The sequence below is a fragment of the Mugil cephalus genome, chromosome 19, assembly GCF_022458985.1.
Source record: "Mugil cephalus isolate CIBA_MC_2020 chromosome 19, CIBA_Mcephalus_1.1, whole genome shotgun sequence".
In the NCBI taxonomy this organism is placed as follows: domain Eukaryota; kingdom Metazoa; phylum Chordata; class Actinopteri; order Mugiliformes; family Mugilidae; genus Mugil; species Mugil cephalus.
The window spans coordinates 6,252,869-6,265,128 of record NC_061788.1 but is presented as its reverse complement, the minus strand read 5'-3'; the positions used below and the strand labels follow the sequence as shown (position 1 = coordinate 6,265,128).

Genomic DNA, 12,260 nt, shown 5'->3' with positions numbered 1-12,260 from the left:
GCAGACTGATATTCCTTGATTAATATATGAAGTTAATATGTAGAAAATAGTAATAAAATTAGTCTAAACACTACACACATACAAACTTCAGTAGAACTTTGTGCAATTCAGCAGTTTATTAGGCAGTTGTGTATACAAATGATTCAACACTGTCAATTCAAATTTACACTGGTCAATCTGGTAGGGTCCCCTTACACACCAAACAAAAATAAATGTTTCTATGAAGCAGTTCAAACAGATCCTGAACTGAACAGTCCACTTAGACACCATTGCAAGGCAAAAAGTTCAAGTTTTTTGCACACATTCATTTATTATCTGACAAAACCCATCATGTTAACCATGACAAGCTTTTGTGCTGAGAACTGCAACTACACGTGTTTAGCTTAACAACATCCTCTCATGTGTCCTTACCATGATCACTGTAACTCTAAAACTGAGACATAATGGTCCGATATCAACAAAGTATTTCAGTCCGAACCTGTTCCAACAGGGGAAATGAAATGATCACAATTATTGTCACTCTTAGCAAATTTTGCTGAATTAAATCTCTGAAATGTAAATTATTTAAATGAGTCAGATTTTTAAAGCTGCAGAAAAAAAATTATAAAACCAAACTTTAAGCGTTTGATTTTACAGTAAGAACATGCAAATCCTGGTTTAACTGACTGAGCCAATTCACCTCACAAGTTTGCTTTGGTTTTCCTATTGCCATTAATAAAGATGGTAGCAGTTACTGGTGACTACAATAGTTTGGCACCAACGGAACCGGATGATAAAAGTTTTGCAGTGTGAACAATAACAGTAATTGTGAATTTTAACCCTTAAAAATGCAAAAGGAGCCAATAATTCTGACCAGCACTGAATTTACACTGACATAAAAACAGAACAGTACTGATAATGATAAGGCAGCCAAACTGACACCACTTAAAACGTTAAGACCATTGGACAGAAAATGGAGTGAAACGCATCAAACACAGAGTTAAAGACATATCTGGGAGCTTTCATGTGTTCTGACATTTTGTTATCAAATATAAATCAGCGACACATTTACGATCTTGATGTTTTTTTTTTGTTTTTTTGTTTTTTTACTGTCAACAGACCTCTCATTGTCCCGACACTGCTTCATAATTCTTTATAATTCCAAGCTCACAAGTCTGTTTCAGGTATAAACACATGTAAACCTTTGTTTAAGGTCAACCTACGAGGGAATGCGCGTGGAATCAAAACATAAACATGTCCAAAAATGACATTATTTTGGATGTATTCACCTGCCAACAAACACTGTCCATGCACTGCATGTAACTGCTACTACTCACTTTCAGATTGAGTCCCGAGGCCTATACACGTGTGATGGATTGGCATTTATGAATTTAAGTAGGCAAAAGGCATTTCACTCATTAATTATATTCAAATCCTATTAATTAATCTAAAAAAAAAAAAAAATCGAGAAAATATATAACAAAAAAAGTCAAAAATCAACTTGCCATTTTTATATGCGACACTGAAAATGATATATTTATAGATTTTTGACTGTCATGGCAAAATATCTCTTAAATGGTAAAAGCAGGTTATAGTTATGTGGAAAGACAATCAAGTATCAGAGTAACTGTGATTGAAGGAAACAAACAGTGATATTGATTTAAAAACCAGACAGTAAAAAAAAAAAGGAAAATATATACCATCCAGCAATAGATCTTAATGCAAGAAAGAAAAAAATAATCGATTTCCATTAGAACCAACACTCCATCCACTTAACGCACTGATAAATATATTCACGTCTTTATATATAAAAATGTAGGGGACAGACAATGTCAAACAATTTTTTTACAACAAGGACAAAATTTAGTCTTTGACGATTCAGATCCAAAAAAAAAAAAAAAAAAAAAATGAAACCTAACATAAATCTGATGAAGCATTCTTTTGTCCCTGACACAAGGCAGAAATACAGGGGTCACTGCACTTCTTCAGAGTCTAATGAATGTATAATGGGTACGACCACCCTCGTTATATAGCCAGTGCAGCGCCCCGATACACCTGCACCACTACTCTGGTCCCCACTGGGAGAGGAAAAACAAAACAAAACCAAAAAAAACAAAAAAAAACAAGAGCAGCAGGAAATAAAAGAATATTGTGCAAAAGTGCATCCTGCGTCCAATGACCGCCACATAAATTCCCAACCTCGTCATGCGGCTTTCTTCTCTGCAGGCAAATACGTGATCTCGTTCTCTGTACTGGAAAGCAGTGCTCACTGGCTACAGTACAGAAAATTCAGTGTAATCACTTGCGCGTGTATGTAAAGGTGGGATGTGGACATTTGCTATTCGACTGATTTGGAAATTGTAGACCCCCCTCCTAAATGTTGTTCTGTCATCGCTAATTAAGTAGCTTGTCGTTCGTCTTTCTCAGTAACCCCTTACATCCCCAGTCAGCTCGGTATACACCCCTTCAGCTCAGGGAACACCAACCTGCATCAGTGCCATGGGACAATCACTTCATCCTGGACCAGGACGAACTGAGCCATGAATCGGTTGCATGCTTATTGCTATCAAGACACTCGGAGAGGAAAAAAGGCTAGCGATTGTTTTGCAAGCTATCGTGCAAGTAGTTTAATAAGGTTTGCACACATCTCAAAGAACTCGATGGTGTGGCTTCCTGGTCGAGGGACGGACGCGTTGTCCATCCCTCCTGTTGAGTCGATCGATGAGGTCAGCGATGAAGCTAAGGAGCCTTCGGCCGCCTTGGTGGGGGGCACAGTGCTAGTAGTAGCAGCTGGAACCTCTGCCCCGTCTACATCGTTCTTAATAGTCGTGCGGTAGTTGCCCACGGATCCGGAGCGGAGAGGGGTAGCGGTTCCAGATTTTGTCTCCAACATATCATCTGAGGAACACAAGAGACAACTGTTATCTACTTAAGAACTCACATAAATTCAACATAAATAGCTATAAAAACACAGTTTTGAGTAACGGGTGAGTAAACTAAGGCCTGTGAGCCACAGTCTGGCCTGTCAAGCATTTATAAATATATACTATGTACACTACTGACCCTAGGTTGTCTGTCAAATTTTAAAACACAGTGCAAAAAGTTTCCCCACCCATACACTTGACACTAGCATTCCCCTAATAATCAAAATAAAACCCAATCAGTGCTTTTCTACCTCCATTTACATGATGAAAATTATACAATGATAACAAATGGGAGGGGCAATGTATGGGCTGCACGGGTCCACAGTGTCTCCAGCAGCACATGGCTGCTTGGATGCCCATCTGTAAATATTACCAAGGAAAAAAAAAAAAAAAAAAATATATATAAATGTATTGGCGAAGGCACAGTAAAAAACTCAAATATCGGCCCGGAACCCTTTAGTAAATACATATACTAATCAGATCTTTTTTCTTTAGCATGCAAAAAGTCTGAATCTCTGATTAGAATGATTTCAGTCGTCTCTAAGGAACATGTCAACAAAGCACCAAAACACTGTTGTGTGCTGATGAGATGGTACAAACAAGAGGTAATAAAAAGGATTAACATTATTATTAAATATTATTCTGTGTGGTATTATAACCTTCCATGTGTCAATGACAGAAGGAAACCCGTCTAACTAAACATTCAGCACTAATGCTTTTCAGCCTCTGATTGTCAAATTCAGCCCGTTCCATTCCTTTAAGTCTTCAGCTACCTAAGTAAACATCTGGGCCGAGTTGGCCGGTGCCTGGAGTCAAATTGTAACCTCATACCCTTTATACAGTGTGCCTTTGCAACATCAATGGTCCATACAAGCACTCTTATCTCACATTTTCCTTTGAGGCAACTACACAGACTTCCCTTAAGCCCTCAACAGTGAGTCAATCATTTATGAGGTCTACACCAGGGCAGCAAGCTACAGGACAGAATCCCGATAAACACTATGTAGACACTAAGGGCTTAAAGGATTATCTAGTTTATTAAGCCACCATAGTATAACATTTATGTCTCAGCGAGGCAAAATGAAATAAACAACTTCAAATAAACAACTGACCAAAAGACAGAATGGTAACCTTGTCTTTGGTTTGTTGTGATCCTGGTATTTGTTGGCACAGATCAGCTTCAAGACTACTACACTACACTACTGTGCAGTTTATTCAACCCTATAAAACGGATGACATCTCGTTATGCTTGATTTCATTTTGTTTATTTCCTCATTTATGACCTACATGTGCGAACTTTGTAACCCAGCAGCTGCATCTTAATAGAGTGACCCAAATTCAGATTGTATTACCCTACAAAAAAAAAGAAGAGAGTAGGTAAAACTTACCATCTATGCTACGGAAGTCAAGGAGGTAGGTTCTACTGTCCACCTGGTAGAGTTGAAGGCTCATCTTGGTTTGCATCCCAGTAACAGGATTCTTCCTTCTCACACGTAAATAATATGGATTCACAACCTGAACGGGTTTTGAGGGGGAAAGAAGTCATTACTGTTAAAATATATGACTTTAAGATACAAGATAAGAAGTACTATGTCAGGCCTACGTACCTTCCACTCGTAATCCAGCTGCTTCATGGCGCGGCACACTTCTGACATGATATCATTGGGTCTACTCTGACTGCGGATACCCAGGTGCCACTTGGCCCTTCTAACGCCCTGGTGCTTGGACTTCTGGGGGTTCAGTTCATCCAGTGTGTGGCGAGGCCTGGGAGGAGTCTCCGCCACCAGGAAGGGAACGCGCTCGGGGTGGGGCTTGATGGCCACAGCTGCACCGGACGACGTCAGGTGCTGGTCGTCCAGAAAGGAGTCCGGGGGGCTGGACGCCAAGTAGAAGTCCTTGGCTTCGTTCATGATGCGCCGATTGTCGATGATGAGATGGTAGGCGACGGCCAACGGGTCCTGATGATTGCGGCTATAGATGCAGGCTAGGACCTCCTCCTCTGGGCACTCAAACTTCTCACAAACCTCCTTCAGGGCTTCGTCGTCAATCATGTTGTTGCTGTAGGAGGGGTCCTCGGGGAATAAGTACTTGGGTAGGTCTTGTTTGAACCACTCATCCTCTCTGTGGGGTGGAATTGTTTTAGTAGTCGAACAAAATAGGATTATAGAGAGGTATTAAGTTGCTGTCGTGAAGATAATTTGATCTAAAATCTTTGGACTTACCGGATCTCTTTGATTGTGGCTCTTTTCATTGGGTCCACCTGCAGCATGTGTTTAAGGAGGCTTATAACTGAAGGGTTCAGATACTGCGGGGTGAAAAATATCCCATCGCAGATCTTCTTGAAGAGCGTTGGCACGTGATCGTCATCAAAGGGGAGCGTCCCACACAACAAGGCATAGAGAATGACCCCACTGCTCCAGATATCCACCTCGGGACCAGCGTATAACCTGAGTACAAAGAAACAATCATGAAAGCGGTGTGTCATGAACGTTTGTTTATGCAACAGGGAATGCCATCGTAGTGAGACTCTGGATTGTGTCTTTCTTAGCTTCTTAAGATGGAATAATAGTAAACATTACCTTCCTGAGATAACCTCAGGAGCAGCATAGTTTGGAGAACCACAGCTCGTTCTCAGGAACTCTCCGTCTGACATCATGTTTGACAAACCTGCACAAGATTTTACACCGTTATAAAGCATAAAAAATGTGCGATGTAATAAGGTGCTGTTGTGATTACTCATGGAACATGTTGGCATGCACACAAAGAAGGAATGTTTTAGCCACTATCAGCTTTTACAATGTCTTGTTTATTCCATGTTGTGGCGTCACTGCAGCTAAACCTTAGGAAACCCAGGAAAGAGAAAGTGCCTTTACCACTGACTGCGAGAGGGAGTATGAGTCATAACCCAGAGCAGTGTCAAAATACAAAGACATTCACTAAGGATTAAAACTTAAACTCTCACTGAACTGTTACACAAAGAAAACTGCCAATCGTGTGATCACAAAACGTCCATATTAAAATACTGACTGACAGATACGTACCAAAGTCTGCAATCTTGGCATTCATGTGCGCATCGAGCAGCACATTTTCTGGCTTGAGGTCTCTGTGTACCACCATGTGCCTGTGGCAGTAGTCAACGGCTGAAATAATCTGCTGGAACAGTCGACGGCTCTCCTTTTCATCCAACTGTCAGAGCAGAAATCATCCATTAGGTGCGATCTCCTCTGTGACTCAGTTAGCACGTCTCCGCTGACTAAGCATCGCTTCGCATTGCGTTCGATATCTTTTCCAGTCATCGCCGGTTTGCGGTTCACTCAGTTCACCCCGGTACAGAGATTACTGTATCTCCATAACGGTCTGACAATTACAAACCCCACTGTGATCCCACTAATAATAAAACACACAACATCTGCTACGTATAAAAGATTGAAAGCGTGACACGAAACGCGGAACATCTGCCCGCAGGATATGATTTCCAGTACTGAAGTGTATCATTACCTTTCCATTTTTGCAGATGTAGTCAAAGAGCTCTCCTCCTGAGACATACTCCATCACCATGAAGATATCTGTAGGGGTGCTAATAACCTGATACCTACAGTAATGAACACAAAGTTGAAAGCATGTGGGTTATCCGCAGTAGGCAGTTGTACAGAGTGCATTATTCCATCATTTATATGACGATAAATGGGAATTTGCGCAATCAGCCGAGACTAGAAACTGTGTAGTCAGAGTTAACAGTGAAATCCAGTAACATCTGATGAAATATGTGTGTGTGTGTGTGTGAACAGAAAGCAGATCGAGTGTACGTGGCTCATTTCCATAGAGCAAATCACTATAATTGATGCAAAATATGCAGCTTGCGGTTCACAGGTTTTAAAATACCAACGACCAGTGGCAAAGTAATGGCAACAGCGTTAAGATATTTTAGGAAAACATCCACCAGCTGCAGATCATCAGAAAACTGCCAAAGTGAACGGGAATGATGATTACGTCCGCAGAAAAACAGTGTGTCAAAGTTTACCAAAGTTTCAGCAAAAGGTTCACATCTCATGTGTCACAATTGCTACTATGAAATACAAGAAGTAGTATTGCGTTACTTTTCTCCATTTGATTTTATCCGGCCCGGACAGTCGGCGCTGTCCTTTGCCCCACTGGTATGTGCGCACCGTCAAAGACGGGATCTCTCACTCACGCACAGTTTACATTCTTCTGCATGCATGACATGGAACTGGTATTTCATGCAATTAACCACGCCTCCTGGTCAGTTTAATGACCCTGGGACTGTGGCTTTGAGCCTGTGCACATTCACATACCAGGCAGGAAGTGCCACAGCAATTTTCTGATAATATTTTTAGATCAGTGCCCCGGCATGTTTGAGTTTAACAGTCACTATCGCTGGTTGATGCATTTGTGTAATGGCACCCAACTGATGTGGAGTACCGTAGACGGTTCAGCCACTAAAGTTAAACAATGACTTATTTAAAATGACAAAGGTAGTGATTTATCTGCTTTGGCATGGGTAGATATCGTCACCAATGCCATAAACAATTTACAACAGAACTGATCATAAGCAGAGACTGGAAGAGGCATTTCTAAACAGCACACGAGTTGACTACATTTTAATTGCACAGTAACTGCACATTTAGATGTGGATTTAAGAGGCTTAATAGTAATGCAAGACAAAGATAATGGTCTTTTTTGGATGATAAAAGGCTAACGGAAGGGATAAACAAAACAAAAAAACTGCTGCACATTTGAGAGAGGACTGACGGGAGAGGAGACTGGGTCAGACAGATATCCTCCTGGATGGATGTATTCTAAAACACACTATTAAAGGCTGGAAATAGCTCAGTGGGTTGCATTAATGTGGCGGCAGGGGGATTACGGAGCAGTGAGCAGAGTGTAATCTAGGACTTACAGTTTAATTATGTGAGGGTGCCTGAAAAGCTTGAGGTTCTGGATCTCCCGTCGAATCTTTCCCACCACGTCCAAACTGCGGATCTTCTGCCTGTTCAAGATCTTCACCGCCACTTGGTGCTTGGTAAGCTCATGTTGGCCCACTGCAGGATAAACAGGGTGAGAGTGCATGAGTAATACCAGTTACATATTATAATGAATTGGTTTAAAACAACTATGTTCACCCTCTTACAGGTAGTGCAAACATAACAGACAAAAAGCATTTACTAGGATTTATTTACAGCCACAGTGCACAATACTATAGATATATTGACAGCTCTTTTTGTTCCCCATCGACTTTAGATCTAAGCATCTGGCACTTTAGCTTCCGACTGTTACACAGAGCAGACAAACAAGTACAGACACACCATACCCACATCAGAGAACTATCGGCAGCACCGAAAGCCGATCGTAACGTTACCTCACGTCACCTTTGGCTACAACAGAACGTTGAACTTGTAGACTACAGTCAATTATCAGCCGGCAAATGTGTTTGGTGCCTGCGTGAAAGGCAATAACACCTCTGGGAAAAGTGAAGAAATACTAATAGCTGGCAGACTAGGAAGCTAGAGCAGGCCCCTCCAGAATGAGGACGATCAGCTAGTCTAGATTTTATTCAGATGATCATGTCATCACATTTATTCATCCAACTGTTTGGATGAGAAGACGATGATGTAAAAGACTCCTGTGTACTCTTTCTGCGTTGTAATTTTCTTTACATTTGTCACTTTTGTTTTTCTTCTCATGCACTGGTTCTTTAAAGTGAACAGGCAATGAGAGTGATCTCTCTTTTACATTAGATAAGCTTCATGAAAGTATGGTATTCAGCATTTGTTTACAATAACTCAGTGAGCTGTTGCGGTTTGAAGCGCTGTTGAATTATATTGTGCTGTACAAACACATATCTATTATTATGACAACCCCATTTTCTGTGAATAACATAAATAGTTCTGTGCATAATTCAATACAATTTAACAGCACAACAAACTACATCCTCCAAAATGACCTTACAGTTGAATCACCACCTTTCTGACGCAGTTGAAACTGAACATTAAAACAGTCATGAATGCCAACGGTAAAACATTAACTCTTGCTTAAGAACTGAAGCATCTGCTGTACTTTACTGAGAATTAGTGCAAAAAAAAAAAAAATTCAAAGGTGTGGCCCAAGAGGCTTTCAGTTATATCAAAGAGATAATCCTTCAGTGGAAGAGTATGCAGCATGGATCCACAACACAATCCGACCTTGTCCGAACACATCTCCCACGCAGAGGGAAAAAAAAAATAAAAATCCTACCATCTGAATGAGTGGTGGGAAAAACAGCACAATTACGTTTGGGATGTTTAGTGAACAACTGCTTTAAAGTCTTCAGTAATCAAGAGCATAATCACTGCCCTTTTTTTTTTCCATTCAACAACAAAAACTGAGGGCAGAGAGATGACTCACCGGGAATTAACTGACTGTAAACAGAGCAGGTGGTTGTTATCGCTTATCTTTTTAAGTGAGAGACCGCACCGTTCACTCAATTACATGTTTATTATAAAGGGTATATACACTAATCGGGCATAACATTATAACCACCTCCCTAATATTGCACAGGTCTCCCTTGTGCCTCTAAAAGAGTTGTGACTCATCAGTGAATGGACATGGGCCTTCTGAGCGTGTCCCGTTGCGTCTAGTAGCAGAATGTTTTTAGTTGGGGGCATTTGGTTCCTGTGGGTTAAGGGGAGGGGGTCTCTGTGTATCAGGCTTGTTCCAGTGAATCCCACAGATACTTAATCAGTTTCGTATCCACTGAATTTGGAGGTCAGAACAACATGATGTGCAGTTTTTTCATTTTTTCCTAAACCTAATCCTGCTGGGGATGGCTGCTGCTGCTGTCGAGGAATGTCACTGCTATGGGGTGGGGGGTCTGGTCTGGTCTAAATGGGTAGTACATGTCTAAGTAACATCCACATGAATGTCAGGTCCAAAAGTTTCCCGGCAGAACATTGAATTGTCACAAGATGGCCAACGCTATTTACTGTCAGTGGTTTGAATGTGTGCGAATATATATACAACTTTCTGAGCCTAGAATGTATTTGTCCTCAAATACACGTTAACATAAGTCGAGGTGCATGTTGACAGAGGTTATTAACCGTCCATTAGGCGTAGATTTAACTCGATTTAACCAACGCTCTCCTCATAAATGCAATCCTTCTTTAATGAGATGGAAAATACAAATCAGACTACATGTCATGCAAGAAATTTTAACCTTTTATTTCTATGTTTAATGACTGTGAAGAAGGACATAGCTACCTTGCTAACGCTAACATCTTACTTCCCGGTGTCTCTCTTGACAAGCGACTTGTGGCTCGCAGCGAAGCTAGCTCTTAACGAAAACATATGTGTCTGAATTAAAGCTAATATCGCAAGCCTCGCAGCGGGCTGTACTTCCAGCCGCCTGCAGCCGTGCTCCTCGAAACGCAATATTTGTCGTAAACGAGTCGAAGTGACAGCGGGGGCAACAGGTTTGTTACCTCCCTGGCGGTTGCGACAGGTTAGCTTTAACGGTAGCCCTAAAAATTAGCAGCTAAAGCTAAAAGCCCCCCCCGCCGCCACCAGGATGCACAAAAAAAACGCCAAGACAGCCAGACATACCTTTGACCTTTCCGAATGTGCCCACTCCGAGCGTGTCTCCGAGAATGTAATGTCCGATTTTAACTCTTCCTTCATGTTTCGTTTTTTCCGTCGCCATCTTCCCGCAGTGGCCTTGCTGCGGGGTTAGCTTAGCTGCTACTAGCTACGAGCAGAGATGGTCCCAACTCCGCTGTCTCTCTCTCTCTCTCTCTCTCTCTCTCACTCTCCCCGAGCACGGAGAGTGGGAGGCTCCCCGGCTCGTGCGCGATTCGTCAAACTCGTAGACGACGTCAGGTGTCGCCTTCAAATGCACTTGGTAAACTAAGATATCGGTCGGTCATGGACTAATATAGTAGCCAATAATAATACTATACAATAATAATAATAATAATAATAATAATAATAATAATAATATAACACTGCGTATGATTGCTTTGAAATGAATGTCATATCGTAGAGGGAATGGAGATAAAAAGTGTAAATATGTGAAGAGCAAACAAAAGACTATCGGTATAGCTAACATGAACAACTGCAACAAAAGTAACATTAGTTATTAACAGAGAAAACTAAGCGTTTGTTTAAATAGGCAGAAAAAAACAGGTTTATACCTAGTTAGCCCCGTGAATATAAATAAAGGGCATATTTTTTAAATTTATTTTCATTTTTTCTTAATTTCTTCCAGTGTGAACAGAAACCCGATACAAATTCTGCATATATGACAGTAAAGATGTGCAGCCTAGTTAACTTGTTACCTTCAATTAGCATGTTCAGTTGTCTTTTTTTTATATAATTTATTTATTTACTTAATTTTTTAGTAGTGCAGCAGTAGTTGCAGTTATTGTGTGTGAAGTAGTATTTCAGCATGTTAACATACTGTGGAAGTGACAATAAACATGACCTTAACCACAGCATGCGACTATAAATGTCATAGGTGTTAAAACAAATGAAACTAAACTCAAAACCGATGCATTTTTATGCATTGGAAAAGCCAAAATAAATTCATTTTAAACTGTTCCCTGATGTATACCGTGCACTAACAACGTCTCAGACATATTCCAAGCCATACTGTACGTGTGAGCATGCAAGCACTGTTCACACAAAAGGATCTTTGTTTACACAGATAGCGTGCAGGCGGTGTGAGAGGAGAACTGCAGCTCAGTGTCAACAGCAAACCAGAAAACTCTGAAGCAGAAACACGACTGCTGGATCCATAATTCATGCTGCGCAAACTCTGCGCTAATGGCTCAACAGAAAGGCAAATATTTCATAAATGGATAGAAGCTTTTAGTAAATTGTGTCCAAATATTGTCCCCATCGTGTTAGTAGTTCCGTCCTGCTGTAATATTCATTTAGTCGTGTCATATTGTCCTATTCTGTCCGTTGTCGGAAACAGTTTGAGGCAAATGAGAGGGAGCATTTAGTCAGATTAAGAGCGGGAAGGACGCCCATTTGTTTTCAGTGATGAAGTTTTGTTCTCTCTTTAATATTCACTGGAACAGGATTTAAAAAACTAAATCCAGTTATTAAGGTTATACGACACCGTGGATAATCCATGATGAATATGTAAATGTTACACTATGAAACTCATTATAAATCAAGTTGTTTGTCACTGCAAGTTTTTACAAATGAATGTTTTTCTGCGCCACACTTTTTCTGCGACAGCACAGATCTTCTATGACGTGTGACCCTCCACAGTCCTGCTCTTACAGCTTTTGCGTACAGATCCAACAGATGTGGCTTGTGTGTCGTTACTTGTGAGCCGTGGACGTCTCCGGAAGTGGT

General features: G+C 40.9%; 1 protein-coding gene across 1 annotated transcript; it reads right to left on the bottom strand.

Annotated features, from left to right (window-relative positions):
• Positions 1-97: 97 nt before the first annotated feature.
• prkaa1 (protein kinase, AMP-activated, alpha 1 catalytic subunit) lies at positions 98-10,697 on the bottom strand. The gene is made up of 9 exons (XM_047570184.1): positions 10,500-10,697; positions 7,822-7,963; positions 6,402-6,495; positions 5,945-6,089; positions 5,483-5,570; positions 5,126-5,350; positions 4,511-5,024; positions 4,292-4,418; positions 98-2,877 (listed from the first exon to the last, which is right to left on the bottom strand). Exons 1-9 carry the CDS (start codon positions 10,594-10,596, stop codon positions 2,591-2,593), a joined length of 1,719 nt encoding a protein of 572 aa, XP_047426140.1. The 5' UTR covers positions 10,597-10,697; the 3' UTR covers positions 98-2,590.
• Positions 10,698-12,260: the final 1,563 nt, after the last annotated feature.